The 27961-nt window shown below is 35.1% G+C and overlaps 1 protein-coding gene across 4 annotated transcripts; it reads left to right on the top strand.

Moving 5' to 3' along the window:
• Positions 1-937: 937 nt before the first annotated feature.
• LOC135795264 (GATA-binding factor A-like) lies at positions 938-27961 on the top strand. 4 transcript variants are annotated; one of them, XM_065306874.1, is made up of 10 exons: positions 1887-2328; positions 2393-2573; positions 13336-13547; positions 13637-13953; positions 21661-21767; positions 22989-23309; positions 24938-25113; positions 25937-26101; positions 26567-26816; positions 26887-27961. In XM_065306874.1, exons 3-10 carry the CDS (start codon positions 13452-13454, stop codon positions 27228-27230), a joined length of 1776 nt encoding a protein of 591 aa, XP_065162946.1. In that variant the 5' UTR covers positions 1887-2328; positions 2393-2573; positions 13336-13451; the 3' UTR covers positions 27231-27961. The 4 variants fall into 4 exon arrangements, with proteins under 4 accessions (XP_065162943.1, XP_065162944.1, XP_065162946.1 ...); XM_065306871.1 differs by lacking the exons at positions 1887-2328; positions 2393-2573 and adding an exon at positions 938-1480; XM_065306872.1 differs by lacking the exons at positions 1887-2328; positions 2393-2573; positions 24938-25113 and adding exons at positions 941-1480; positions 25660-25778.

Genomic DNA, 27961 nt, shown 5'->3' with positions numbered 1-27961 from the left:
TTGTTTGTGGGCATTAAAGTAAGGTTATGTTTGTTCCAATTAAAACAGGCATTGAATTTCATTTGGTTGAACATCCACTACACGACATAACTACTCGGGTTACGCGTTTTAATCACTTATTTATTTTTTTAAATTTATTTATAGCAGAGGAAGTGGTGTGGTGTTGTGGGAGCCAAATTGGTTACACGTAGGTAAACACACAAAAACAACTTATTTTTTGGTTATATTTTTGACAATCGCGGTTTTATTATGTTTTGGTGTATATAAAGTTGCCTACAGATTGCATACATGCTAAAAGTATTCAAAGAGACATTTTTTTTAGTTTTTGGCGGTTTTGAGGTTAAATTTCAAGTTAAAATAAATTTATTTATTGTCAAGGCATTAAAATAGTTTTCAGATGATTTTAGACGGTGAATATCTTAAAAATCTTGATATTTACACCAAACTAAGATCTTTTTGATAAATTTATGTTAACAATGCGTTAGCAGTGTTACATCCACGCACTGAACTTGAAATAATGCGTCGACGCAATAAAAATCCGACGATAAGATAAAACTTCCCTTCACAGACGCTCGAATCGTAAAAATGTTGAATCTTCCTAATGCAACCGTACAGAATGTACAAGTTTATAAGTTAGTGTTTAAATATTTGAACAAAACGCCTGTTTGCTCTTATTGTGGGCTATGGGTCGAATCCCGCTGATAAGCGCATACACAACCAGCACGACCACGATGAATAACTACGAGTATATAAACTTAATACACAACATAATATATTCGATGTATTGCTGTCGGAACACAACAACACTGTGCGTTAACTTCAATTATTATCCTCCTGATTCATCCATCATCAATCTGAAGCGCGTTTTTGTGCGCGGACCAATCAGAACGAAACACTCATTTGCAAATCACGTCGCGTGAGTTGAGCCGCACCGAGCATGCTTTAGTACACCACATACACACAGTTCGTGTCGTTTCGGCGCCGAAGAGCGCACGAAGCACCAACTGAGCTTTACTCGACTTGACTCAACTCCCCTCTCGCGGCGCGCGCGCGCGCTACACAACTGAAGTCGCATTCGAATAATTCGAATCGTCGCGGCCGCAGGACATTCCCGAAACGCGGACGCGCAACGTGGAAGCGCGAAGACCATTCCACCACCGGCGGCACAACGTCAAACATCATCATCCACACATCTCAATCTACGATCTAAGTTGAAAAAAAATTAAATTTAAAAGTGTTTGATTTAAATTTGAACTGAAATCAAGTGAAACGTATTTTGTAAGTTTACAAACCGGTCGAGACATTTTGATTTTTCGCGCGCATTGAATCCTCGCGATAAGGTTTGGTTACGTCGACGACGACGACGACGACGACGGCGGCGGCGACGACGACAAGCGTGTGTATACTTATCGCATACGTTGCGCCCGAGCCGCGCACACCGATAACATGGCAACGAAACCCGATTATCAAAGAACGTATGGTGAGTAGATAAGTTTTATATACATAGATTATATTATCGTAGGTTCTCGGCTGTGCGGCCGTGTGTTTTCCTTCACAATTAGTTGCAAGGCGGATTTTCGCCAGGTCGAACGAGAGACACGCACAGCGTAATTAAAAAGTCGCTCAAGTTAATTCGACTTAAGGACGACATACGTTTAAACTGTTTTGTGCGAAAAATAAGCGATAAGCATCAGCGGCGGGCGTGTGCATTAAATAAATTATGATAATCTATGCAAGTGTTTTATATTTTTTTCGGGCTACGTTTTTTAAAATATGTGTGCTGTGTGAAACGAAATTAGTGATTCTAATGCCGTGCGTTGCGTCATTCGTCCGAAATACACGAGTAGTGTGAATGTGTGGCAACAAATTTTAATTAAATTTTTTTCGTCGTTGTCGCGCGAGGCGCAACAAAATGGCCGCGCGGCGAGCGCGTCGTTGTCGCGAGGCCGTGGAAAATCGCTGGAATATGAAAAACGCTTTGTTTGCCGCGTTGTACGCGCATGCCATACGTGAATTGAGGTCAGGAAAACCAAAGCGGAGCACAAAAATATCAAAACCCGTTTCTTTATTCTTTTTTTTTTACAATAATAAATTCCGTTGAGTTAATTCGTTTAATTTTATAAAGTATGTTGATTTATGAGTGCCACATATATTCACACACATACGCATGCGTACGGGGCGCGCTGGTAATTGAAATAGCTTTGTTGCCATGGAGATTATCGCGGTTTTATTATTTTTAATTAAAAACACACCAGCCACACACGTTATTTGCGTGCGGCGGACATCGATGCATGGTGCAAACCGCAAAAATCTCAACGCAAGTCACATGTAACGTACTTAAGCGATTATTTTATGAAGTTTATGAAGTTGAGTTGAATGGGCGTGTTTTTAGGCGGAATTGAGCGAGGAAGAGTTGCGCGTCGTCGAGTTACACGACGAGTCGGTGAAGAGATAGTTGGTGCGCAATCAGAGTCGAGGAACGGGTTAAGCACACGCCTATCTGTGGCTTAAGTCACTTGTTTAGGAGACTTGGAGTGTAACCGCCGTGTTTGTATCAAGGTTAATTTTTACAGGTGGGGAAAGGATATTTTTTGATTTATTTAAGAATTGCAGAGAAAATTGATAGTTTTGAGGTTAGATTAATGTAAAAAACGTTTTTATTAATTATCTGAATGCAATACAGGGGTAAAGTTAGGTTATCATGATGAAAATTATAATTTTTTAGGTTATGTGATGTAATTTGATCAAAGAACAATTGTTTTGGTATTTTATTCATCAAAAAGTTGTTTTTTTAAGCCAAACTTCAAAATTTCTTAAATGGCCGCCACAAAAATGAGAATTGCGCCATCTAGTGACTTAAATTGGGTTTTTACGTGTAGCAATAAAAGATTTATTGATAAATCTGCTCTAAAAATAGTTATTTCTTCTTGAAATTGATTTAATTGCGAAAAAACATTGTCAAAACACGAATTTACTAAAATGGCCGCTGTTGACATGAGTATTACGCCATCTGCTGGCAATAAATCAGCTATTTACTGATTGAAACTGCAAAAAAAATAATTTTCCACTCGAATAAAACTCTATTTACACAACAGATAAACAAAATCAACAATCAAAAACAAAACCGAATCATCCATAGTTAAACACCAGCGCCTGATAAGGGCATTATTCTTATCAGGCACAAATTTCAAGTCCATCTCTATGACTGATTATAACAATAAACAAATGAATGACTTTGGGGAAGTAATCTCGAACTTGTGCGCCATTATCACGCACTATCGCGCTTTCACTATTTCTCTACGCTCAATATTTACAAAAGATATCCAGTATCGCAACGTGCATGCCCACTGACTACGCGAACCACTTCTATGTTGCGAATCTCATTATCATTATCTCCAATATAATTCATGTAAGCATTCAATAAGATTGAAAACTTGCTCCAACGATGTGTATTGCTTTTTTGTGGTAGAAAAAAATGTTTACGACAAATGTGTCTTATCGATAAACGTCTGAGAAGGGAGCAAAGTCTCGGCGGGTGTCAATAGGTCAACATTTTAATGGCGGCCAGCGCTCGGTTTTCAGTTGATGACGATCGCTACCGCTAGCAGTAGCATTCTCAACGCCAAATATCGAATGTAATTATTATTAATATTAAAATGAACATGCAACCAGTATTCATGTACAAATATAATATTTATGCACACAGAAAAAAACTGCTTACTGAGAAATTCTACTGACGTCAATGTCATGTCAGAATCATCAGTCATGTGTCATTCCATCGACATAACCTAAGTTTACACAAAACAGAAAAAAAAAACAGAAATATTTAACTGTAAATAATGACGTAATTAATCATTATACACGTGTTTGAGACGATGGTGTGTATGCAGTGTGTTCTTTCTTAATAAGATCGAGTATTACGTTTCGTGTCGTTTGACCAGCGTGCCGATGATCGTAAAGCGTTGAGGTTATATAAACACAGCGAGGAATCAAGAGGCGATTGTTTCAGGCATTGTTCGCGCTGGCGATCGTTGCATGCATTGCGTATTCTTACGTTCAATACAACACTAAACCGCATTCTGATTAAACAAACAAACTGTGGATGATTTAGGTTTCCTCTCATCGGGAGCACAAAAATATATAGAAATTGTATAGTGTGTTGTCTACGTTACGTAATGGTAAATTTAGGTAGGCTATATAGTATTTAAGATTAAAAAAAAATTAATTTTAATGTGAATTGGACTTTAAATGTTTAAAATTACGTTTTGTGTGGCGTACTATATTCTATACATTTTTGCGAAACACTCATTTTAGTATTGGCCATGTTTACTTTTGAGGTTATTTCAATGTCAAATCTGATTTCTTCAGTGGTAGATGACACAAAGTGCTTGATATTTGTACTTTTGAGAATTATTGCAAAAATATAACTGAATTTATATCATAAAACTGAGTTGCGTTAGTTACAACATTTATAATTCATGAACGGCTGGATGGATTTGGATTATTTATGATTTGTTGGATTAATCTGTGTCCCGAAAAGCAGAATAATTATTGAAATATTAAAAATTGTGATTCAAAGGGTGCTAAATAAGGGATAATAATTAGTATAGAAAGCATAAATATACCTAAAAATATGAAAAAATTTAAAAATATATTTTTATTGAATACTAGCTTTTGCCGGCGACAGTAGTGTTTAATAAAAATGCAATTTGTTTTTACTATCTTGTTCCAGACATTGTATGTGTTAATTCTATCAATAAGATTTGCAATTTTATTTTAAAGAAATTAATTATATAAAGAATTATCAACTATTTAACTATAACTATGATTGAATCGCAATACTAACTTTTATCCCATAGAAAAGGGCTGTCTTTAGGGTTTTCCCGGCAATTATTCGAATTTTTCTCCCCGTAAAAACCATCCTTGGACTTTAACGAACATTTTAAAAGAAGAATTAACCAAATTGGTTTAGGCATTGTTGAGTTATGCGGTTACCAACAGATTTTGCGAATCATTTTTATATTATAAAATTAATTACATTTTTCTAAAAAGTCGTGGGAAAAGCTACTGTTAGATAAAACTAAAATAAAAATAAAACTCTTATTGATCTTATTGATGGCATAAACTTGTAACATATGAAAATACCTTTCATCTGTCAAACAGCAACATTTGACATTGTCCGTGGAAGATGAATGTTTGTTATTTTGTGCGCACTGCTTATAGTTCCAGTCGTAAACAGAACAATTGAGTTATTAGTTATTATATGTAACGGAACATGTCAAACATGGCCGCCGTTGGCATTCGCACAGTTTTGTTACTTTCCGTATAAGTTGAAAGCAATAAAATTATTTTGATTACTTTTTTACTCACTTGCTTGCTTGCTTCACAAGTGCTCCAAATGCTCTTTTTTGTAATTTTTGACTTGATCACTTAATGTGCTTTGAAGTGTCAAAAGGTAAAGGGCGTCGGTGTCGTCAGCACGAGTCTATGCATTTGGTAAATAAATAAATACATTCGAAGATAATTTTTATTGCTTATGACGGCGTAAAAATCTGGAGAAGAAAGAAGTGTTTTCGACAGATCGTTAAATCAAAATGTCGACGCAAGTCGATAAGGGTGTCAAAAAGGGAAAAAGTATATTAATTCTTCAGCAGGGTAATAAGTATAAGTGGATGAGGTTAGAAAAAAAGGTTAAAAGTACCAAAATTCAGAAAAAGTGAAAACATTTTAATTTTTTAGTTTTACGCCAATTGAATTACAATTTGCTTTGAGTTTTGACATATTTCGCTTCGAGGGCATCGCCAGAATGTGTTTTGTCCATTTTTGGGACGAAATATATCGAAATATGACGACAAATCAAAATAAATTGTAATTTAATTAACGTAAAATGAAATATTAAGCATAAAATGTAAATTTTAAAATTTAAATGGTAAATTTAATTTGAAATTTTCAAATTTTGAAATTTGAAGAATTTTATTCTGTAAAAATTGATATTGGCGCATGCGCATAATCATAATCCGATGAATTTCGATAAATACGCAATAAATATCAATGAAAGCGTAGCAAGTTGAGAAATAAAACCCGGCGCAGAAATATTTGCGCACACGGAACTGCATGCGACATAATCGCACATTGCAATGGGGCACGAGTTGATTGCATAACGGTGGTTGCTGGCCGTACCTAGCTACCTCATTATTGCCGGTCGTGGATGCTGTCGCGGTCACTGCCGCTGCCGGCAATAACACGCGCCGGATTGGAATTACCAATTCTGCCATTCGCCATTCTGCAATTTAACCCATTCAAATCGAGGTGGAAACGCTTGTGCTTCGCTTCCACCTGCGGCTAATGGTAACACTATTCGTTTGGTGCGTCGGTGTTTGTCATACGCTTGCTGTTTGCCACTTTGTCCGGATCGAAAATAATGAGAATAATGAGAGTGAGTGGCTGCATGTTGCATGCGTACAAGTTGTGGGAATGATGGATGGTGAAAAGACTTCCGGTTATTAGTCAAGATTTAAGAGTTTTATGTTTAGTTTTAGGTAAAAATTGAGTTTAAAAACGTAAAGTTGAGTTTTTGGTGTTGATATGCAACCCATTATACATTATTATTTATGTAATATTTGCACATAAGTGACAACCAAAAATCGTTTTTTGTCTTTTTACGCTAAGATTTGAATATTTTTTAAAAGTAATTTGTTTATAAAATGCGGAATTAATTTCTCAACGATTTAAAATATTTACCAATGCTGTGAGTTTGATATTTTCGAAGATATTCCAGTTTTAATGAAAACCGTTTTATGCATTTTATTAAAAACTTGCTTTTGCACTACCGCGGGTGTTTAATAAAATGTAATTCGTGTTTACTCTCTTGTTCTAGATATAGTATGTGTCGATTCTATTAATAAGATTCGCAATTTTATTTTAAAGAAATTAATTATATAAAGAATTGCTAATAATGCATTTCAGCGCGCCATCTCGGATTCAACTATTTAACTATAACTATGATTGAATCTCAATGCCAACTTTTATCCTATAGAAAAGAGCTGTCTTTAGGGTTTTCCCGGCAATTATTCGAATTTTTCTCGCCGAAAAAACCATCCTTGGACTTTAACGAACATTTAAAAAAAAGAATTGGCCAAATTGGTCTAGGCGTTGTTGAGTTATGCGCTTACAAACAAATTTTTCGATTAATTTTTATATTATAGATTCACTTATTTATCAAAAAATGTTAAAATTTTACCAATTGAACGCCAAAATAATAATTTTTCAAGTTTTGCAATGTTTTCTTCAAGCCGACCAGCGTCTAACATTTAAAACTGCTGTCAAAATATTTAAATCCCATAAAACATCCACAATTTTATCTCCAAGGGTAAAAACAAACATCTTAAGGGCGGAACCACCAGACAAACTGTCTCGCATCCATATTTATCTCCAAAATAGTAAAAATTTGAGTTCAAGATCAAAACACCCGATAATATTCCATATTCCTACTTATCTCAAAAATAGAAATTAATTCTCTAAAAGTTCCAATATGAAGATATTAATTTCTTATCGCCAGACGCGAAGACGCTGTCCGTAGGCGATAAGCAGAACCTATTCAAGCGAGAGCGGGGTTTATCATTCGACGAAATCTGGTTATGACCGTTACGAGTTGAGAGTTGAGTCTCTTGTGAATATATGTTATGACTTGTGACTGCCGCTCGCATCGATAATACGGAATATTAATTCGATCTCGACCGGCGGCTGACGCACACTGACAAACACCACTCGAGCTGGAAATGTTTACGCGCGCAGCGCTTCGCTTTGTGATTTATGTCGGCTAAAAATACCCATAGCGCACCGTAACGCTGTTAATTTATTAATTTGTTTTTATTACACTGCATAATTACAACAATTAATTCAATATAAGCACAAAATTATTGGCTTATCCAGTGGGTGATTATTCACGTTGTATAAACAAATTTCAGCATGGGAGAAAAAAAAAACAAAAAATTGCAGTCCCGTTAGGCTTTATTGCGTCTTGGGTATTGAATTACCTAAACATATCGGCATGCACGACAATTCCAACGCGCAACAAGTGTGCTCACTGATTTTCTACCGTTGCTCTCGTTGCTGCAGCGCGCCACCGACTTCTCGTTCACACTTGCGAGCTGAAAATGCAAGTTTATTGCTTTGTGTCGTTTGCATTTTTTTGTTTGGCTGGTTGGTGCGATCGCCGGCGTTCCATTGCGCATGGAACAAATCGATGAGTGCACGTCGCACTGTGCCAAACCTAACCTCACCTGGCAACCTGTTTTATGCGACAACTTTACTTCCTTATTGTGATTTGATTGCCTTTTGTTCTTTGACTGGAACTCTAGAACTCTACCAACGCTGAAATTTAATATGGCAAATGCAATCGGGAAAGATGGCCGCGCGGAATTAGCAAGCTGAAAGTTTTGAGGTTATTTATCAGGTGAAGGGAGAGTAAAGTGTGTCATAGGTGTAATTTTGTAAATTGTTAATAGTATATTTGTTTGTTTTATTCATTTGTTAAAATCAATTTTTAGATATTTAAGTGTATATTTGGTTTTAAAGTGTTATTTGCGCACTTGTGGACAAAAATATAAGTTTAAACACTGGGTAAGATTATAATGTTGAAAATATTTTTTGTAAACAAATAATTAAATGTCATAATGATAGAAATTTACGAAAGTTTATTTTTTATTGAGTTTTATTTGAAGTTTTTAATTATTTACTCATCTATAATATAAAAATGAATCGTAAAATTTGTTGGTAAGCGCATAACTCAACAACGCTTTGACCAATTTGGCCAATTCTTTTTTTAAATGTTCGATAAAGTCCAAGGATGGTTTTTACGGCGAGAAAAATAAAATAATTGCCGGGAAAACCCGAAAGACAGCTCTTTTCTATAGGACAAAAATTGACATTGAGATTCAATCATAGTTATAGTTAAATAGTTGAATCCGAGATGGCGCGCTCAAGTGCATTATTAGCAATTCTATATATAATTAATTTCTTTAAATTAAAATTGCGAATTTTATTGATAAAATTGACCCAGATTATGTCTAGAACAAGAGAGTAAAAACGAATTACATTTTTATTAAACACTACCGAGACGAAGTCGCGGGTAAAAAAGCTAGTAAACTAATAAACAAACATTAATAATATTTTTTTCTTTCTTTAAATTAGTGCAGAATTTAATTCTCAATTTTATTAACTTAAAATTTGAGTGATAAGACGGTATTATCAAAATTTACAATGAAATTTGTCCGAAAATTCAATTTTTAACTTCAATCGTTTATAACTTTTTATTCAATAATCATTTTAACAACATTTTTATGTATTTGAAGTAGAATTTCCTCTACTATTTAATTTTGAAACAATTTTGGATCTAACACAAACACATTTTGAGTTATTTATAAAAACCCTTCAAAATTTAACCTCAATTTTGGTCTAAAGTGAAAATAACCATCAAAAATCATTTATTGCCTTATTATTTTGTGTTCCAATTATAAAAATTCACTATTTCTCATTATAATCGTCTTATTTTTGTTTTCTATGCGCTTTTAAATGATTTTTGATCAAATATTATGTTAAAACTTCACCGCTGCAATTCACAGGTAGAATAAAAACGCCTAGTGTTTTTCTTCCTAAACACACAGATTATTTGCACTTCCGCCCGCGTGCCGTGTAAACAAAAACATTTGCCATACGTGTGTTTCCTGTTCGACAGTGTCTTTTGTCTTGTGGCGAAACCGCCAAACTCTGAAAGGTCGCTTGTTACAGTTTAGGTTTTGCACGTCGCTCGGCGCAAAAGATCAATGCGCGTTGGGTTTGGCACGCATTGCAAACACGCCGGCACTTGAAAAGTGCGACAAACAATTGACCAACGGTTTGCTGACTTGAAACAGAGACTTTCTTTCAGGTGTTAAAAGAAAACCGCCGAAAAGGGTCAATATTTTGTAAATAAAAATAAATTTTGCAAAAATAGAACAAAAGTAAACAATTAAACAATATTTAAAAGATTTAAAATACATTAAAACCTTATTGTAAGCTAAAACAACCGTTGAATTGATTTATTTCTCTATTATTTTTATTTTTTTATTTTTTTCTAAAGCAAGATGCTTAGACCGTTACACTACACTTGCATCCAATCAACTCTTATGAAAATTTCATCCAGCAACGGTCTGAACATTAAGACGCAGAAAAAATACGTTTTTTGTATTAATTATTATATTTCCTGCATAAATATCTACATATTAATATATTTGATTGCATGTTTACATAGTCAAATCAATAAATTAATAATATTTAATTTTAACGTCTTGTATTTTCGAATAATAAACAATATTGACTTGTCCACTGTTTTGAATACGTTTGCGAATTAAATACTAAAAACTCAACAAATATCTGCCACTGTAGTAAGTATTTATTTTAGATAAGATAATTTATTGCGGTTGCAAACGTACGAACAGAATATTCAACATTGTCACATTGTCAAATAATTCGTACGTTGAAACAAACGAAAGTTTATTTTATTTTGTTTTTACGACTATTATAAGCTATTTTCGTATTATTTCAAGGTCAAATTTTATCTTTCGCTTACCATTGAACCTAACGAATAATTTTTTCACATAACAATACGAAATTATACCTACCCAAAGCGTAATAATCACACTCAATGTATACCGCAAGTCAAGTATTAGTATTATTATATTATTTACTAGTTTTTGCCCGTGACTTTGTCCCGGTAGTGTTTAATAAAAATGTTCGTTTTAGTCTTGTGTTTTAGACATAGTATGTGTCAATTCTATCAATAAGATTCGCAATTTTATTTTAAAGAAATTAATTATATAAAGAATTGCTAATAATGCACTTCAGCGCGCCATCTCGGATTCAACTATTTAACTATAACTATGATTGAATCGCAATGCCAATTTTTATCTTATTGAAAAGAGCTGTTTTTAGGGTTTTCCCGGCAATTATTTGAATTTTTCTCATCGTAAGAACCATCCTTGGACTTTAACAAACATTAAAAAAGAAGAATTGGCCAAATTGGTCTAAGCATTGTTGAGTTATGCGCTTACCAACAGACTTTACATTTCATTTTTATTTTATATATTATTTATTTATTTATTTATAAAAATTTAGTTAGTTAATTAAAAATCAACATCTCGATGCTTAGATTTTGATATTAATTTATAAACGAAGGAATGACCCGATCGATAACACGCTTATCAAAGTACAAGTTTGGTGAACCAGAAAGCTCACACGAAATTAAAGAAAAACCCGACGTAATAATAAATCAACGAACGATCAAACCACGAATGGTAACCGAAGCTGAAAATAAAAAATAGTTTTATGATGGAATTAATTTTCCGGCAGCAAAGTGTACGCCTGTGAAGTAAGAAATAAATTGATTTCACTTATGGAATTGTTGCGATCGATAATATTGTTTGGGTCGGTTGATTTTCTAACCTGTAAACGAATTCTAGGAATTTGTCACGGACAATTCTAACTTATTTATTGCGCATTATTCTGTCACGGATTTTTTTCAGTTGTAAATTTTGGAAGCGGGTGTACACGCCACATTAACTAAATTTATGTTCTACGCCTTCCATTAGGTACGATTAATACTTCTACTCCTACTGGATTTTTTTCGGTGTTACACATCGTTTGGTTTTGAACTAGCTTGGATTTAATACCTTAATAATTTATTTTAGGAAGTCAAAGTGAACTTTTTTACCGGTTAATGCTTAAATAATTAAAGAAGAAGACAAATTAATGAGAAAAATTAAGAAAATATTTGTTTTATTGAGAAATATCAGCAATTTAGTGTATAATATATTTTTATTTGGCGAGTTTGAGGTTTTTTTACGTTAACTAGTATTATAAATGCAAATTTGAGTGTATTTCTTTGTTTGTTACGCTTTTGTGGAAAAACCACGCAACCAATTTTGATAAATTTTGGCTAGAAAATATTTTTGACCATGGAAATTCAAATAGGCTGCTTTTTGTCTCAAAACTAAGGCTTAAAACCTAAGAAATGAGCGATGAATGTTGGAATGGTGATTGAATCATAACTATAGTTATATAATTGCCATCGAGATGGCGCTAAAGTACATTATTAACATTTTTCATGTCTTTAAATTAATTTTAAGAATTTTATGGTTGAATTTCGCAAGAAATTCAAAGAAATTAATTAATCAGACTCTTTTTTTATTAAAATTTTTGTGAATAACGTGCATGTGCAAAATATTTAAGTTAAACAACTAATAAATTATTTAAAAACTTTATAAGAATAAAACTTCGTTTTAAATATTTGATTTTATGCCATTATGTATAAAATTTATCTTCATTGCCTCGGCTATCAACTAAAATGCCTGATTATGCGCTGATAAACATAAATCCGTCACTAAGTTATGATTCAAAATTATCACACCTTATTACTTTGATTTATATATTTATGTATTTATATTTGTAGAAATTGCAAATATGTAACTGCAATATAGGTACTTAACTATTAAATGAAACAAAAATCAACTTATTAATGCACTTATTCGTTGATTTGCCTGCTTCGCTTCGTGTGCGATAAGAAAGCACAGGAAAGCACGCGAATTGCAGTGCATGACTTTAGTTGTCCCGTTATCTCCGCACGGTTGTCGGGTTGTCGGTTATTCTTTGCCCCATGTGGCTGAACTAGATTTAATTCTGTACTTGTGACTTGACTGAGTCATAAATACACTAAATGTTTTAAAATATTTATGATAATTAAGTTGAAATATGTTTTAGCGTTGAGTTGGTGTTTTGTTGTGACACTCTGTAGATTCTGTTCTTTTTCGAAGCCTAGAAAAACCGGATGGACGCGACGGCGCTCGGTTCCGGTATAATTGGCGTGCGCTGCGCTGATAAGCCAAGTATTCATAATTTTCAAAGCGTTTCCTTTACGCTTTTTCTTGTACAAACATGTAAATCACAATATTCAACCTCACAATGTGTTAAATAACAATTTTGAGGTTAATTTCATGTTTTTGTTTGTTTTACTCTAAAAATTTCAATTATTTCAACCAATTTCACATAATTATATAATTGCAAAATATTTCATAGAGTTGTTTACGATTATTTTGTATTTCTAAACGTTCTAATATTGTTTTTAAAATATTTAAATGAGTATTAATTGTAATGGTAATATATGCAACCAAGTATACTCACTTTGTTGACTCTGTTGACTTGTATTTTGTTTTGTGCAGCGTGAGTCAACTCCGCTCGTAGTTCACTTCAGCGTGGGGGGAAACAAGGAGTAACTTTAGTGAAGTATGTGTGTGTTCACAGGCGTCATCGGCGAGTACAACGGCGAGGAGGCAACGCAGGAGTACAGCCCGTCCTCACAACCGGCCGAGGGGGCCGAGCTGTCGCCGCATTCTCGCGCCGCCACGCCTTTGGAATGTATGCAGTACGGCGCAACAGGCGGCGACTACCAACGCGCCACAATCCTACACGACACCAGCGAGTATATCGATGCATTCGGACGCCGCATGGACGATGTAATATACAAATCTAACCTTAAAATATTCCACTACGCATACGCCATCTTTGTATTTGTTACTCAACTAACAAAAATGTATTATTTTAGGTTGCGGGTATGGATGACTCGCCGAGTGAACACCATCAGCATTACACCCAATTGGAGGGCGCGATGACAAACGCCGCCGACGGTTCATCACCACATGACAGCCATGCGTCGAGCGCAGCGGCATCACCGACGCGTCTGCATGCGCACAACGCCACATTCACACACATGGAAGCGCTGTCTGCATCTGGCGGCGGCGATCAACAACATCTCGAGTTGCAAACGATCAACGCCAATGACGGCCCCGAACTGACGCAACTCTCTAGTCACATCACTTATGGCGGCGTTGTACCCGCGTCCGTTGCGGAAAATATTGCCGGGTAAGTTATAATAAAATTGAGATAAAACGTTACATTCACTTCTTAAACATACTTGCTTACGAGTATCTTATCTTTGCTTAAATAAATATAATATATTTAACAAAATTCAATTCAATACTCGGAGAGAATAAATATAACGTTTTATTACTGCACATTTCGCGTTCGTATCAAATCAAGATCTAAATATCTCAGTAGAGTGATATTAGTGACAAGTATAAGTTGTGTTTGAACGAAGAGAACAAGAATGTCTGCGATTTTAAAAGTATCAACGAGGTATGTACGCATATTAAGAGTTTTGGTGTATAGTGGGTTGTCTAGGTTAATTCTGAATGATATTATTCTATGCATTAATTAATTGTGCAAATGACGCGTGGTTTACGATGTAGTGAATTGTAGTTTACAAACATTAACGTGATAGTTAAACAAAGCGATGTGTTTGTATCTTTTTACGTTGTGAAACAATATCGCGCGTGGAGTGCGGATTTTATGAATTGAAGTTCTCATGCGTTACTTTTTGGGATGAAATTTCATTTTAAATATGAATTTGTTTTCTTATCTTGGAGTTTATTTAGATAATATTGATTTTTGACGTGATATCGGCCATTTTGTGAATCGCGAATTTTTTCATGCTTATTTCTCATCGTAATACCGTGTGAATTTAGAAATAGCGTTGAATATGCTTTCTAAGTACGGAGAAAAATAATAATTTGACACGAAAAATAATAGCTATAGTTCGGAAGGCGCCTGAACTCGCCGCCCACGCATAAACGCGCGACGCTGACGCGCTGCGCGCAAAAACAAACGAGACACTTTGCTGGTCGCTGCAAATTTGCAAATAATGTGAGGCTTGTCTCGCTTCTCCGTGACGATCGATATCAGCTTTCAGCCAACGCCACACCAACAAAACCATCACACGTTCTTTTTCATGCTTTTGATGACACCGTAAATATCTTGAAATTGTTGAAAATTAGCTGCTATTAAAAGAAGTACGTTTGTTTCATAGGATAAACACGAGAACAATTAATTTGTAATCATTATGAAGCAAAAATAAGTAATTTATCACTAATAGTTTTAGTGTTATATGAAATTTTATCGTTAAGTAGTCTTAAAGTTGCGCATATTTCACTTAAACAAGTATAACTTTCATATTATTGCGAATAATATTCTGGAACTTATAAATATTTTTACTAGGTATATTAAATTAGCTATCAATTGACATTTTTTTAATTGTTTGGACTGTAATTTCTTGAGATATAAAGCTATAAACTTAGAAAAATGATTCTATAGCATAGTTTTCAGTTAAAAGTAGCTTAACTAATGATGTTCTTATTGTTTGGACTTAATATGTGCCAAATCCGTCAATAAGATTATCAATTTTAATTTAAACGAAGAGAAATGTTAATAATGCACTTTAGCGCCATCTCAGTGTGTAAAATATAAGTATAATTACGATTGAATCTCCATATCAACTTTCACCTCATATTATACACCCTTTAAGCTCAATTTTTGTCACAAAATGTAGTCTATTTTCTTCTCCTTGATCAAAACTATCTGCTTACTAAAATTTACCAATATTGGTTGAATAGTTTTCGCGTGAATGCGTAACAAACAAAGATACAAGCTTCATTTTATTATTTTTCAAATTACATCTACATAAGCCCATGAACAGAAAATTATTTACTAGAATAACTTAAGAATGAATAACTAATGCGAAGTATGAAGTGAAGTAAAGCAAGTTGTTGACTGTTTGCTCTGTAACAAGAAACTCACTACGTGCACCGCCTGTGTCTTCAATGAATAATCGCAATCGCAATCGTGACTAATCCACTACACAAATAAAAACAAGCGTCGTACATCGAACGATTGAAAATAATATCGTTAATATCTGTTTTGATTTTATCGAGTGCAAAACCCACATGCGTATTATTACATACAGTGTGTTCGCATTACTGTCATGAGTCATTAAGTTAAATAATCAGATCTTAATCAGCAAAATAAATCACTTCAACCGTACATTTTGATTGTTTGCTGATTATGTTCATTTTATTTCTATTTATTAATAAGCTTTTGCCCGCGACTTTGACCCGGTGGTGTTTAATAAAAATGTAGGTAATTTGTTTTTGCTATCTTCTTCTAGTGACAACCAAAAATCGTTTTTTGTCTTTTTACGCTAAGATTTGAATATTTTTTAAAAAGTAATATGCTTATAAAATGAGGAATTAATTTCTTAACGATATAAAATATCTACCAATCCTGTGAATATAATACTTTCGGTGATATTCCAGTTTTATTGAAAACAGTTTTATGCATTTTATTAAAAAACTAGCTTTTGCTCGCGGTGGTGTTTAATAAAATGTAATTCGTGTTTACTCCCTTGTTCTAGACATAGTATGTGTCAATTCTACCTATAAGATTCGCAATTTTATTTTAAAGAAATTAATTATATAAAGAATTGCATATAATGCACTTCAGCGCGCCATCTCGGATTCAACTATTTAACTATAACTATGATTGAATTTCAATGCCAACTTTTATCCTATAGAAAAGGGCTGTCTTTAGGGTTTTCCCGGCAATTATTCGATTTTTTCTCGCCGTAAAAACCATCCTTGGACTTTAACGAACATTTAAAAAAAAGAATTGGCCAAATTGGTCTCGGCGTTGTTAAGTTATGCGCGTACCAACAGATTTTGCGATTCATTTTTATATTATAGATTATATTAATATATGAAATGAGTGTTATGAATCATTTTTATTGACCGAGTCCGCGCGAATTAGTCAATTGTTCTTCTTTTGTTTGGCGTGTTGTTTTGTTTAGACTCGTCGCAATTCGCCGGATCAAAGTTTACGCCGTGACAAAAGTTCAACGCGAATCAAACAACACGTTAAGAAATCTTTGCACCAGGATGTTTTAGTTTTAATCGCGGACGCGATTCGGACAGGTTCGTGCCAATCGATTAGCAATCAACGAAAACAATCGAGCATTCTCGCTGCATACAAGCGATTTCCACGAATATCGAATCATCATCCAAAAACTATCATCGAATTTTTACTTACTACAACATCGTTAAAAACGCATTTGTCCAAAAATAACATTGCGTGACATATTCATGTTTGTTGACAGACGCCATATTGTCTACGAAAATCTCGTTTGTTTCACTTAGTTGTTAATGATTTCTATTGAGTTTATAAAATTGAGACGTTTGACACGGAATAACCTTGAAAATTTTACGCGCCTGCCGCAAATGGCGAGTGTGTTTTGTTTTAAGCGTTGTGCGCACGTCGATCGTCGATTGTTTGCGTCTCGCGAGCGTAAAATCAACGCCACGACGTGTTGCACTGCACTCGATGCAATAACGCACGTTGGCAATCGATAATATTGTGATATTTGTGATCATAGAGATTGACACTGCGAAAAAACACGTTTCGACCGTGTTCAGACATGGCCGATTATCTAAACACATCAAATCGTGTATTTTTTCATAGGTATGCAACCAAATTAACGCCTGGTATAATTTTCCAGCAATTATTTAATAGTGTTGCCAGTGTGTTATTTTAAATATTGCAACGGAACGCATATTAAACGGTAAATTAAATTTTTCACATTTTGCATTGTGTAGTTTATTCATTTTTATCCGAATAAGCAGAAATGTGGGCGAACTATTAATGTCACTTGGTCACACAGCAGTTCATTACCATCGACGTGACACAATACCAAGCACTTGAAAATATTCATAAAACAATATGTTTTCAATTATTTTATGCTAATATTCTGGATGGAAACACCCTGTATAGACTTAAATGTCTCAAATTTCAAATTACAGTGTTATAGATACACGAATTATGTAACAGCAGCAAAATACATTGAATAAAACTCGAAAAGATTAAAAAAATATTTTTATCTTTAGAGGTTAGTAAAATAATGATAAATGATCACAAGGGTTGCTGAATGAAATTCTTCGCCAGGTAATACTTTAAAAATGTCACAGTCATAGAGAGGAAGTGAAGACCGGAACGCACCACTGCGCCCACGTGTCCACGTGCTAAACTAGTGACTTAAGTCAATTGTGTGTTTTATTTTTATTTTCTCTTTACCTGCGCCTGTGGCTTGTTTGTACGGTCAAGTTAAGTCAATTACCGGTTACACGGAGTTGTACTTTGAGGAAGAATGTCGAGCAAACGACTTAAGTCACGGCGAGACATTGTGACGCGTGCCCTTCGATACTCTTTTTATTCTAGTTTAGTTTTTGTACTTCTTCTTTGCGGAAGGAATACTTAAGTAGGCTTAAGTTGAGTACAGTTTAAGACATGTTACAGACACGCGTTTGTAGTGGCACGCGCCATGACACAAGACATAAAACATTAACCTGAAGTAAGTTCCGGTAATTATTTTAAGGTTAGAAGTGTGCGTTGTGTGCATGTGTGTATTGATTATCTGAATGTTTTTGTTTTTATTTTGATGAGAGATGAGAGGTAATGCGTAGACAACCGAAAACGCATTGTCCATGCATTTGTGGTCGTTAAGTTATCATAATTTTTTGAGTGTGTGGAATTGGAGAGTGCGAGTAGCCCTTTCACCGAGTGTCTTTGGGTGTCATTTATGCGCTTATCTCTTCGAGACGCACTTATAGCTTTCAGACGGTGAAATATGCGTGGAATTTATGTTTAAAAATGGAATTAGGGCTCGATTTTAAGTTTTTGAGAACAAAAATCTGATTTTTTACAAATTACGAATTTATTTTTATGTTTTAATTGGAATAAATCATTTATAAATGGAAAATGATTGATTAAGTAATAATTTTTTGATAGAATTTATCACTGCAAAGTTTTATTTTTGTTAATATAAATTAAAATGGCTGTAATCATTGTTTAGACATGGTTATTTAGTAACGAAGCAATGGATTTAAATTTTTAGATTATCCATAATATAAAAATGAATCGCAAAATCTGTTGGTAAGCGCATAACTAAACAAAGCCTAGATCAGTTTCGTCAATTCTTTTTTTTTAAATGTTCGTTAATGTCCAAGGATGGTTTTACGGCGAGAAAAATTCGAATTATTGCCGGGAAAACCGTAAAGACAGCCTTTTTCTATAGGATAAAAGTTGGCATTGAGATTCAATCGTAGTTATAGTCAAATAGTTGAATCCGAGATATCACGCTGAAGTGCATTATTAGCAATTCTTAATATAATTAATTTCTTTAAAATAAAATTGCGAATCTTATTGATAGAATTGACACATACTATGTGTAGAACAAGAGAGTAAAACGAATTACATTTTTATTAAACACTACCGGGATTCTGATTTAAAAATACGAATTGGGCTCAGTTTTAAATTTTAAAAAAAAATGTATTTTTATCATTTTTTAAGTTTTAATAGGAATAAATGATTTATGAATGGAAAATGATTGATAAAGTAATAATTCTTTGATAGGATTTATCACTGCATAGTTTAATTGTTGTTAATACAAATCAAAATAGCTGTAATCATTGATAAAGTCGTGTTATCTACCTACAAATTCATGAATTTAAAAGTTTAGATACTCCAACAATTACAATTAATAAAATAATTCAGATTCGCCGCTGAGTAATGGCACATTTCTCTCTGATAACATTATTTCTAGTTATTCACGCTTATCACGAGCGAAATTTATTTATATATCGTCGAGTCTTGACTTGTTTTCTGATGTGTTGATGTGCTTTGTTTTGTGTCTTTTTCGGTTGGTGCGGTGTATTGTTGTTGTCGGATGGTTGGCTTTTGCGGTCGCAATTGGTTATACGTAGTCGACGGCGTCGTTACCGGTTTGTCGGTTGCGTCTTATCAGCGTGCGCTACCGAAGGAGCGGATTCAGGTGCCACCGGCCCCGTAATTGACGGGACGCATTAACGGGCGCATTACCCTGCCGGTGTGTGCCCGTTGTGATAACGAACCAGCATGAGCCGCATGCGTCGACCTCAGGCGTTTCGTTTTTTCGTGTGCGTAAATTATGCTGGCGGAAAATGAAATTTATGCATGGACGAGCACGCAAATTGAACGACAATACACGCTGTACATATTTCTATACACAATTGTGGTACGATACATTTGAGTAGCGCATGTTTTCGGTGTTGTTTGGGTTGCGGAAAAAGTTAAATTTTCAGATATTGATAGTTAATATGAAATCATTAACGATAATTAATTTTTAATTTGTTGTTAAACATAGGGTACTATTACAAATACAGAATATATTTTTGTTTAACTAAAACACGTCTTTCTTGCCGTGTACGACATGTTTTTGATAGTATAAAACTGGTTTCCACTAATTAATTTTTGGGACATTTATTTATATCAAAACAACTTCAATACTCATTAAAAAAATTATACAAAGTGTGTTATATAATATTTAATAATCAAATAATAATTAAGAAATTTTAAATCATTTTCACATTATATTTTTAGAATATATGCAACCAAATATTCAGCAAATAATTTTTTAATATTTAAGTTGCATAAATATTCATTAATTTAATAAGAAATGCGCATGACGCGCGTTTTGGTGTTGCACTCATGCACTTTATGCACGCGGTGCTTTGCGGCTTAAAGTTAAGTTGAAGATGCGCGTCGCGACCATCGCGCCGCTCGCGCGCTTGCCGTCGAACCGTCGGGACGTTGGGAGGTGGGCACAGGACGACCGACAGACGTGTCCGCGCAACTCTGGCAAGCGGTCGGCGGTCGCTGCACAAAAAAAAACCAACCACTTACCAAACTCAAAATAATATAAAACTTACTATCAGATTAAACCAGTTAAATTAAAAAATCAAAAAATAAATTTACTAAAAATGTGTTGAAAAGTTTAAATAATAATAGTGAATCAAATAACATTCAAGGAAATCTTCAGAAAGAAATAAAAGTATGTAATTTTTAAATATTTACTTATTCAAAGAAATATCAAAGTTTAAAAATTAGTTCCTAGTTTAAAATTGAGATGTCGCTAGAAAACATCCGTTAAAATCCGATAGCAACGCGGATTTCTATTGTAATCTTATTTGTTAGTCTTTGTCCGATACTGGTGTTGATAAGTTAAGATTGCAGCGTAAACTGTGTGCGCCACGTTTCTCGCGACACACGCCATCACGCGAATTCGTCGGATTTCAATTTTGATTGTGTGATAATCGGCATCAATAAATCTCCACGCAATGTATCCGAACTTGTCGAGCATGGGCATCTCGAACATGTCCAACTTTTCATTGCTTAAGGACCTCCTCACGCAAAACCAGCAGTCGGTATCCTAGTAATTAACACCAATCGCTAATTAGAAATTAATTATGCGCGTTATTGTAGTTTGTAGACAACGCAGCTAGACGCGTTAATAGTGTCGGGATTTTTTGATGATTTTTTTCGTCGTCGTTGGTTTTGTTTCTATTTGTATCGTTCGTGCGCTGTATGTGTGTGAATGTTCAAATAAGTAATACACGCTCTTCGAACAAAGACCTTGGAATCTTGCACTTGGACGTTTGATATTGTGGTTGATAAGAAAAATCGTGGATTCTATTTTTGTTCGGGTTTTCAGTTGAATTTTTTAAATTTAAATAAAATCACTACTTGAATTACATGCGCATGCGCAGTACACAATTATTCTACTGCTTAAGTAGAAATAGTGAAATTATTACTTAAAAAACTTTTTTTTAAATTTATGATGAAAATAATTAATTTTTTCTTTTTTCTTTTCAGTCCGTTGTTTAACAATTCGCGTTCGATCGCAAATTACACCACGCAGGCCAGCATGCCGTTTTATTCCACTTCCTCACCGGAGCCCACTCAAATCTGGTCTGCAACAGGTAATTATCTAAATTAATACTGAAATATTTGATGATTAGCATTGACCTAGGTCCGTCATTGTAATTCATTTGTTATTTTGTGTGCATAATCGCAAATCTGTCCGGTTGTCGTCGGCCTGATTGTCCGAATGCAGAGCGATGCACAGTCAAAATAATTGAATGTGATAGGCGATAAGAAATTCTTGACTTGACCGAGTCGCCGGTTGCAAAATCATCATCGCCATGCAACATCGGCGCGCGTTTTGCGCCGTGCAGAACACAATTCAGCGCGATAACCGCGCGAAAGATTATCGGTTTGCATTCGACCCCAAACTACCTGATAATTTTTTTACGCCAGCGGGGCTGATAAGTTTTTTCCACACATCTACATACACACGCACTGAGCGGATGCGCTTCGTCGCCGCCTGCCAATCGAGCTTTTATTTCGTTTAATTGCTTGTATGTTTATTTAAATTTTATTATGCAATAATTGCAAAAATTTTGATTTTTTTTGCCTCAAACAAAGATTTTCAAAGGTTATTTTTAATGTTTTGATTCATTTTTATACTTTGATGTTTAGATGATTTTTACAAGCATTTTTTTTAGTTTTTACTTAATTATTCAAAAAACAATTGCTGTGATATTATTATTTTCGGCAATTTGATCCCAAATTAAATTCTGCATTTAATTGTGCAAAGAACTTGTTACTAACATTTTTATTTCAAAAGTTATTAATTATTTCATTTGACTTTTCAATAAAAATATAATTGCATAAATTGAGTTTTTTGCATTTTCTAGACAAACTATCAGTTTTATCGAGAAAATATCTCAGACAAAAATTATAGATCATGAAATTATCTATAAATATTGTCTTGGCACTTTTTTTCGTAGTAGCTACCATTTTTAATTTATCGCAGTTTTAAAAGTATGTACGATTTCGCCGCCAATAAAAATTACTTGAAATATTTGCGTATTTCGGTAGCCGTTTGAGTTATTTATATACTCTTTTCATATTTAGATAGTATAAAAGTTGCATTTTCCGTTGCATATTTGCCGCCCCTCGAAATTAAGCGCAAACCACCTCAATTTTATAATTATAATAACTACGCAATCAAAACTATACTTATCTCGTGATTTATTTTGCTGTAACTCATAAAATAACCACAAAAAAATTAAAATATTAATTTATTATTTAAATCAATTGTTTTAAATTATTTTTATTTATTTATTCTTAATTTTTAGGCTTAAACAATCCGCAAATGTTAAACATGTGCTCAGATGATTTCGTAAAATCATCCAACACATCCCTGCCAGCATTCAACCGATTAGGAATGTCGCACGGTGGTTCAACCGGCGGCGGGGGCGGCGGAGGTGGCGTCGCACAAAACGCGCATCGACACAGCTCCTATCCAATCGCACCACTGGCAAATGGAAGCTACGCCAACGCCGACTGGACATTCGATGCGCACAACCCGCACAGCGCGCCGTATAATATTATGCCGTCGCCGGCATCCCGCCCCCGCCAACAGCACGCAATGAGTGCCGCCGCCTCGCTGTCAGCCAGTAAGTACCCACAACTCTATTATTAACCATTCGCTTTCTTGCATGTGATATGATTTCAATTATTTTTATAAAGAAACGCATGTGATTCAATCACAAGTGTCTTGTGGTTGCATCAACTATGATGAATGATGATTAATCAATTTCCACGCGATTGATGATTAATTAGTGTTAGTAGAGCTTCAAATTTGTACCAAATATTAAATTTCACGAAACTGATCGCCGACACACCCCTTGCCATCCATAGTCTGAAATATTGACACGTGCATTGATAAAATTAGCGCAACAGATGTGTCTGCTTCACATTTTTTTCCAAACCTGTCACATAAATTTATTTCGCCACCCTGAAAACCCTAAGTGGGTTAAGTTGAGATTTCAACATGTTAGGCGCCACTTGAAAACACTTTTCAAACTTTGAAAAACTCGTAAAATTTCGGCGTTATCAGTTACACAATTTGCAAGTTGACTTGACACATTGTGGAAACAATCAACAATTAAATTAAGTTGAATTGTTGTCATTTAATTACGCCATGGGCGAAAATTTCAGAAAACAAATAATTGTAATTGTTGAGTTTTACCGTAACGAATTTCTGGGTTACTCTGTGCTGTGTATGGCACGCAAAGTATTTTTTCGTGTCGCGTCTCGCGGCTGTTATCGAAGCGTGCTGCCATTGATAACAATTAGAAATTTCCGCGGGGAAGGAAGGAAGTAAACAATGCGTGACGGCGTGACGCTGGAAAGCAACTGTATTCCGCGATAATCACTAATATGCACGTCTACAGCTCGCACAGAGTGTTTAAAATATAAAATAAATCAACATAATTAAAGTAGGTCGAAATAAACGTGTATACTTGGTTGCCTATAACACAAAATTCAGTTAGATGAAAATAAATATTTTCAAGATTAGTTTTTGATATTTGCGGTTATAATAGTTAATAAATTGAGTTGGATGTGGATGTAACTTGTGAATGAATTCGTTCAACTTTCCTGCGTGTTGATAACTGTTGATGTTTGGATTTCGTGCGATATATGAATGCGATTCAAACACGTTTTCACACATACCGTGTTGAAGGTATGCGATGGTATCGTTTATGAAGTTTAGTGTTTCTCGCTCACACAGCCAAACATCCGTTTCGGCGAAATCCCAACATCAACGCATATCGCGCACAATCAAAACAATCAAATATGTACATTCAACACCTTAGCGAATTTCTTAATAGTAATTAAGCTCATTTAACTTAAATAAACACCAAGTGGATTTGCTTGCGGTGTTCAAATCTTAGCTCACATTTTTATTTTTGGCGCGACAAGAAATTCACTCCTCCACTTGAGTCCTTTGATTTACGGCCGCATTGAAAGCATTAGTTTTGAGCGAAATGTGTGGCGTGTGGTCGGTGTCGATTGACATCGAACACACACGTGAAACACAAAACACATTTTTATATTTTATATGTGGGCGTCATATTCCCACTGGGAGAATTATTATTGTGATGTTTACAGCATTTCAAAAGAAAACCTGGCGGCCATTACAAAAACACAATGCAGGTTTGGTTGCATACATGTTCACTTTGGGTTGTCTATATTTAATCATAGGAGTGTGTTGTTTGATGACCATTCTGTTTTGATACAGTTGACCAAAGGACGGCCGAGTACTTCACCGAAGGGCGCGAGTGCGTAAATTGCGGTGCGATCGACACGCCGCTGTGGCGTCGCGACGGCACCGGCCATTACCTGTGCAATGCCTGCGGTCTCTACCACAAGATGAACGGCATGAATCGGCCACTCGTCAAGCAGCCTCGTAGATTGGTACTTAAACGCATGCCATTCGACACACGCACACTTTTCCACACGATACACTCACACACACACATTAACTCTCTTCACCTCTCTTTCTTTTCACGCTCACAATCATAACTAAAACAAATAAAATCATATGAAGTTAAATTTGCAAAAGAAACACACTTTTGTTTATTGTTCAATTCTGGGGAATTTTTGGCATGTGGTGAATGCGCTTATTGCGATCTGTTTGTTTGTGCTTCTCTTTGAAGAGTCCAAAATTGCTTGCGTTGTTGTTTTCTATGATTTTATTTGATTTTTGTTCGGTTAAACGAGTGGTTGTACTTCTTGTACTGTATTTTTTACACCCCCAATGACGAGGCTACGCTGCTGTGACGAGTTTAAGACCGCGAACGCGTTTTGTTACTGCATTTTACGCCGCGCGCCATTTTGTTTTTTCGCTTGGCGTCCATCTTGTTTTTTTGATTGTTGTTAGTTCAGTAGTAATGCGATCAAAGCTCCGTAGTGCAGTAGTGAGAGAGTGTTTAAACCCCTTTTCTGTTTGCGTTTTTCCAGTGGCGGCGGAGCCTGGGAATGGGGGTGTAGATATCTACAAGAACTACTTTCCGCCGTATAGCGGGGTTAATACTCGTCCCCTTTTACACAACACCGAAGAGAAGTCGAGCAGGCGTTTGGTAGGTTCACGCACGCATTTTACGATTCACACATTCGACCAGTGACTTTCTAAATGAACGTTAACATTTTGACAATTGACACACGATGCATGCGAAATCAAATCATTTGTTTTTTTTTGTTACTTGGGGCGATGTATTGAGGTTATGTGTGATTTTAGAGCGCTACCAGACGTGTGGGGTTGACATGCTCCAACTGTCACACGAGTACTACGTCTCTCTGGAGGAGGAATGCCGTAGGTGAGCCGGTGTGCAACGCATGCGGGTTGTACTACAAGCTGCATGGTGTCAATCGTCCTTTGGCGATGAAGAAGGATAATATACAGGTAAATAAACTCAATTATATATCATACTAGCTTTTGCCCCGACTTCGTCGATGTAGTGTTTAATGAAAATGTAATTCGTTTTTACTCCCTTGTTCTTGACATAGTATGTGTCAATTCTATCAAAAAGATTCGCAATTTTATTTTAAAGAAATTAATTATATTAAGAATTGCTAATAATGCACTTCAGCGCGCCATCTCGGATTCAACTATTTAACTATAACTATGATTGAATCTCAATGCCAACTTTTATCCTATAGAAAAGGGCTGTCTTTAGGGATTTCCCGGCAATTATTCGAATTTTTCTCGCCGTTAAAACCATCCTTGGATTTTAACAAACATTTTAAAAAAGAATTGGCCAAATTGCTTTAGGCGTTGTTGAGTTACGCGCTTACCAACAGATTTTACTATTCATTTCTATATTATACATAATGAATACAGGTTAATTTTTGTTTTGTGATATTTTAGACAAGAAAACGCAAACCCAAGGGAACAAAAGAAGCTTCTAACAGTAATGGAAACTCGTCTTCTTCTGTGAAGATGGCCTGTTCATATTATCCAACGATGTCGGGCGGAAAAAATGATTCTGCCCATGGTTCTATTAAATTAGAACAAGAAAATGGCCTGTCCCAATCGGGGGCTTTGAATATGAGTCATTTAACGTCTCTTAAAGGAGAGCAAAACGATCATGTCAGTAGCATCAAGCTTGAACATATGGGTAAGTAATGCAGAATAAACTTTTAGTTAGATTAAACTTTAAATTCTAACCTAAAATATATTTTTTGTAGATTATGCAAATGACTTGAGGACAATGCACATGCAAAACATGTCCACACCACAGGCATACATGTACACCACATCTTCTCACTCAAACCGTGGGTCACCGTTCGGTGCCGCACAGTCGCCGCCGTACGCCGCCTCCCAGACATCGCCGTACAGCAACCACCAGACGCCGCCTTATTACGATATCATTGGCGGCCATCAAGCGAGCCCCAGTCCACCGGAAGCCAACGCTTCCCCTGGCTCTCAATCGCCGCATAGCAACAACAATAATAATATCTCTAAGGGTATGATGGCTGAGATGAACAACATGGATCGCCCTACGGTTGTCTCCATGTCTTCGGTGCAATAACGCGCACGCAACAGACGCTAACGAAAGCTTAGATAAAAAGAATGCAAACATGAATTTATATTGACAGGAAAATAGTTGGAATCCGAATGATAATTAATTTTCGAATATTTGTATATTATTTCAAGTCGTTTGCAATGGATGATGCTCCGAGTGCTTGACTTATCACCGTTTAATTTTGTAAATATTGCTACTCTAATTAGTTGATTAATTTGTTTGCCACTCGTCGCACGTCACAGACCGCACGCTCGCACATGAATACGTTAAGCGTAGAATAATTTCTAGTTTAAGCTCAAGCATTGATTGTTATTTTTTGTTAATTTCATGTATAAATTTTAATCGCTTTCCGCTTGTATGTTTATTGCTGACTGATTTCAAATCATTGCTAGGTTAGGTGTGCGCACAATTATTCCGATCGTAATTCGCAAGGTTATTATGTAAGTCTTTATTTTACAAATGGCGATAGGGGACAAATTGGCTCTCTTTGGTCACGCAGTCACGGACGTGTACAGAATCTATCTCTTCTTTGTTATATCATCATATACCATATTTTATGTAGAACTTTAAGTTTCTTATACGTTTCTTGGTTTCTTAATAACCTGAGAAGAGCAGGACATATATTTGTAATTTTATAAGTACATTTATTGAGATGATATTGTATGGTATAGGATATTTTGTTCTTAGAATTGATTATAAATATAATTTTGTTTCAATAAAAAAATTATTATTAAGAA

This window comes from Atheta coriaria, unplaced genomic scaffold, assembly GCF_025399875.1.
Source record: "Atheta coriaria isolate IRGN ID8LTWV9N9 unplaced genomic scaffold, Caltech_Dcor_3.1 hic_scaffold_7_pilon, whole genome shotgun sequence".
Classification (NCBI taxonomy): Eukaryota; Metazoa; Arthropoda; class Insecta; order Coleoptera; family Staphylinidae; genus Dalotia; species Dalotia coriaria.
This window is presented reverse-complemented; position numbering and strand designations above follow the sequence as displayed.

What these genes read in the sequence shown, in the direction of transcription:
- LOC135795264 (XM_065306871.1), top strand. Translation starts at nt 1,447, where the DNA reads ATGGCAACGAAACCCGATTATCAAAGAACGTATG. An exon ending in TCAAGCAGCCTCGTAGATTG is followed by an intron (nt 25,114 to 25,936) that starts GTACTTAAACGC and finishes GTGTGATTTTAG; the next exon opens with AGCGCTACCAGACGTGTGGG. An exon ending in TGAAGAAGGATAATATACAG is followed by an intron (nt 26,102 to 26,566) that starts GTAAATAAACTC and finishes GTGATATTTTAG; the next exon opens with ACAAGAAAACGCAAACCCAA.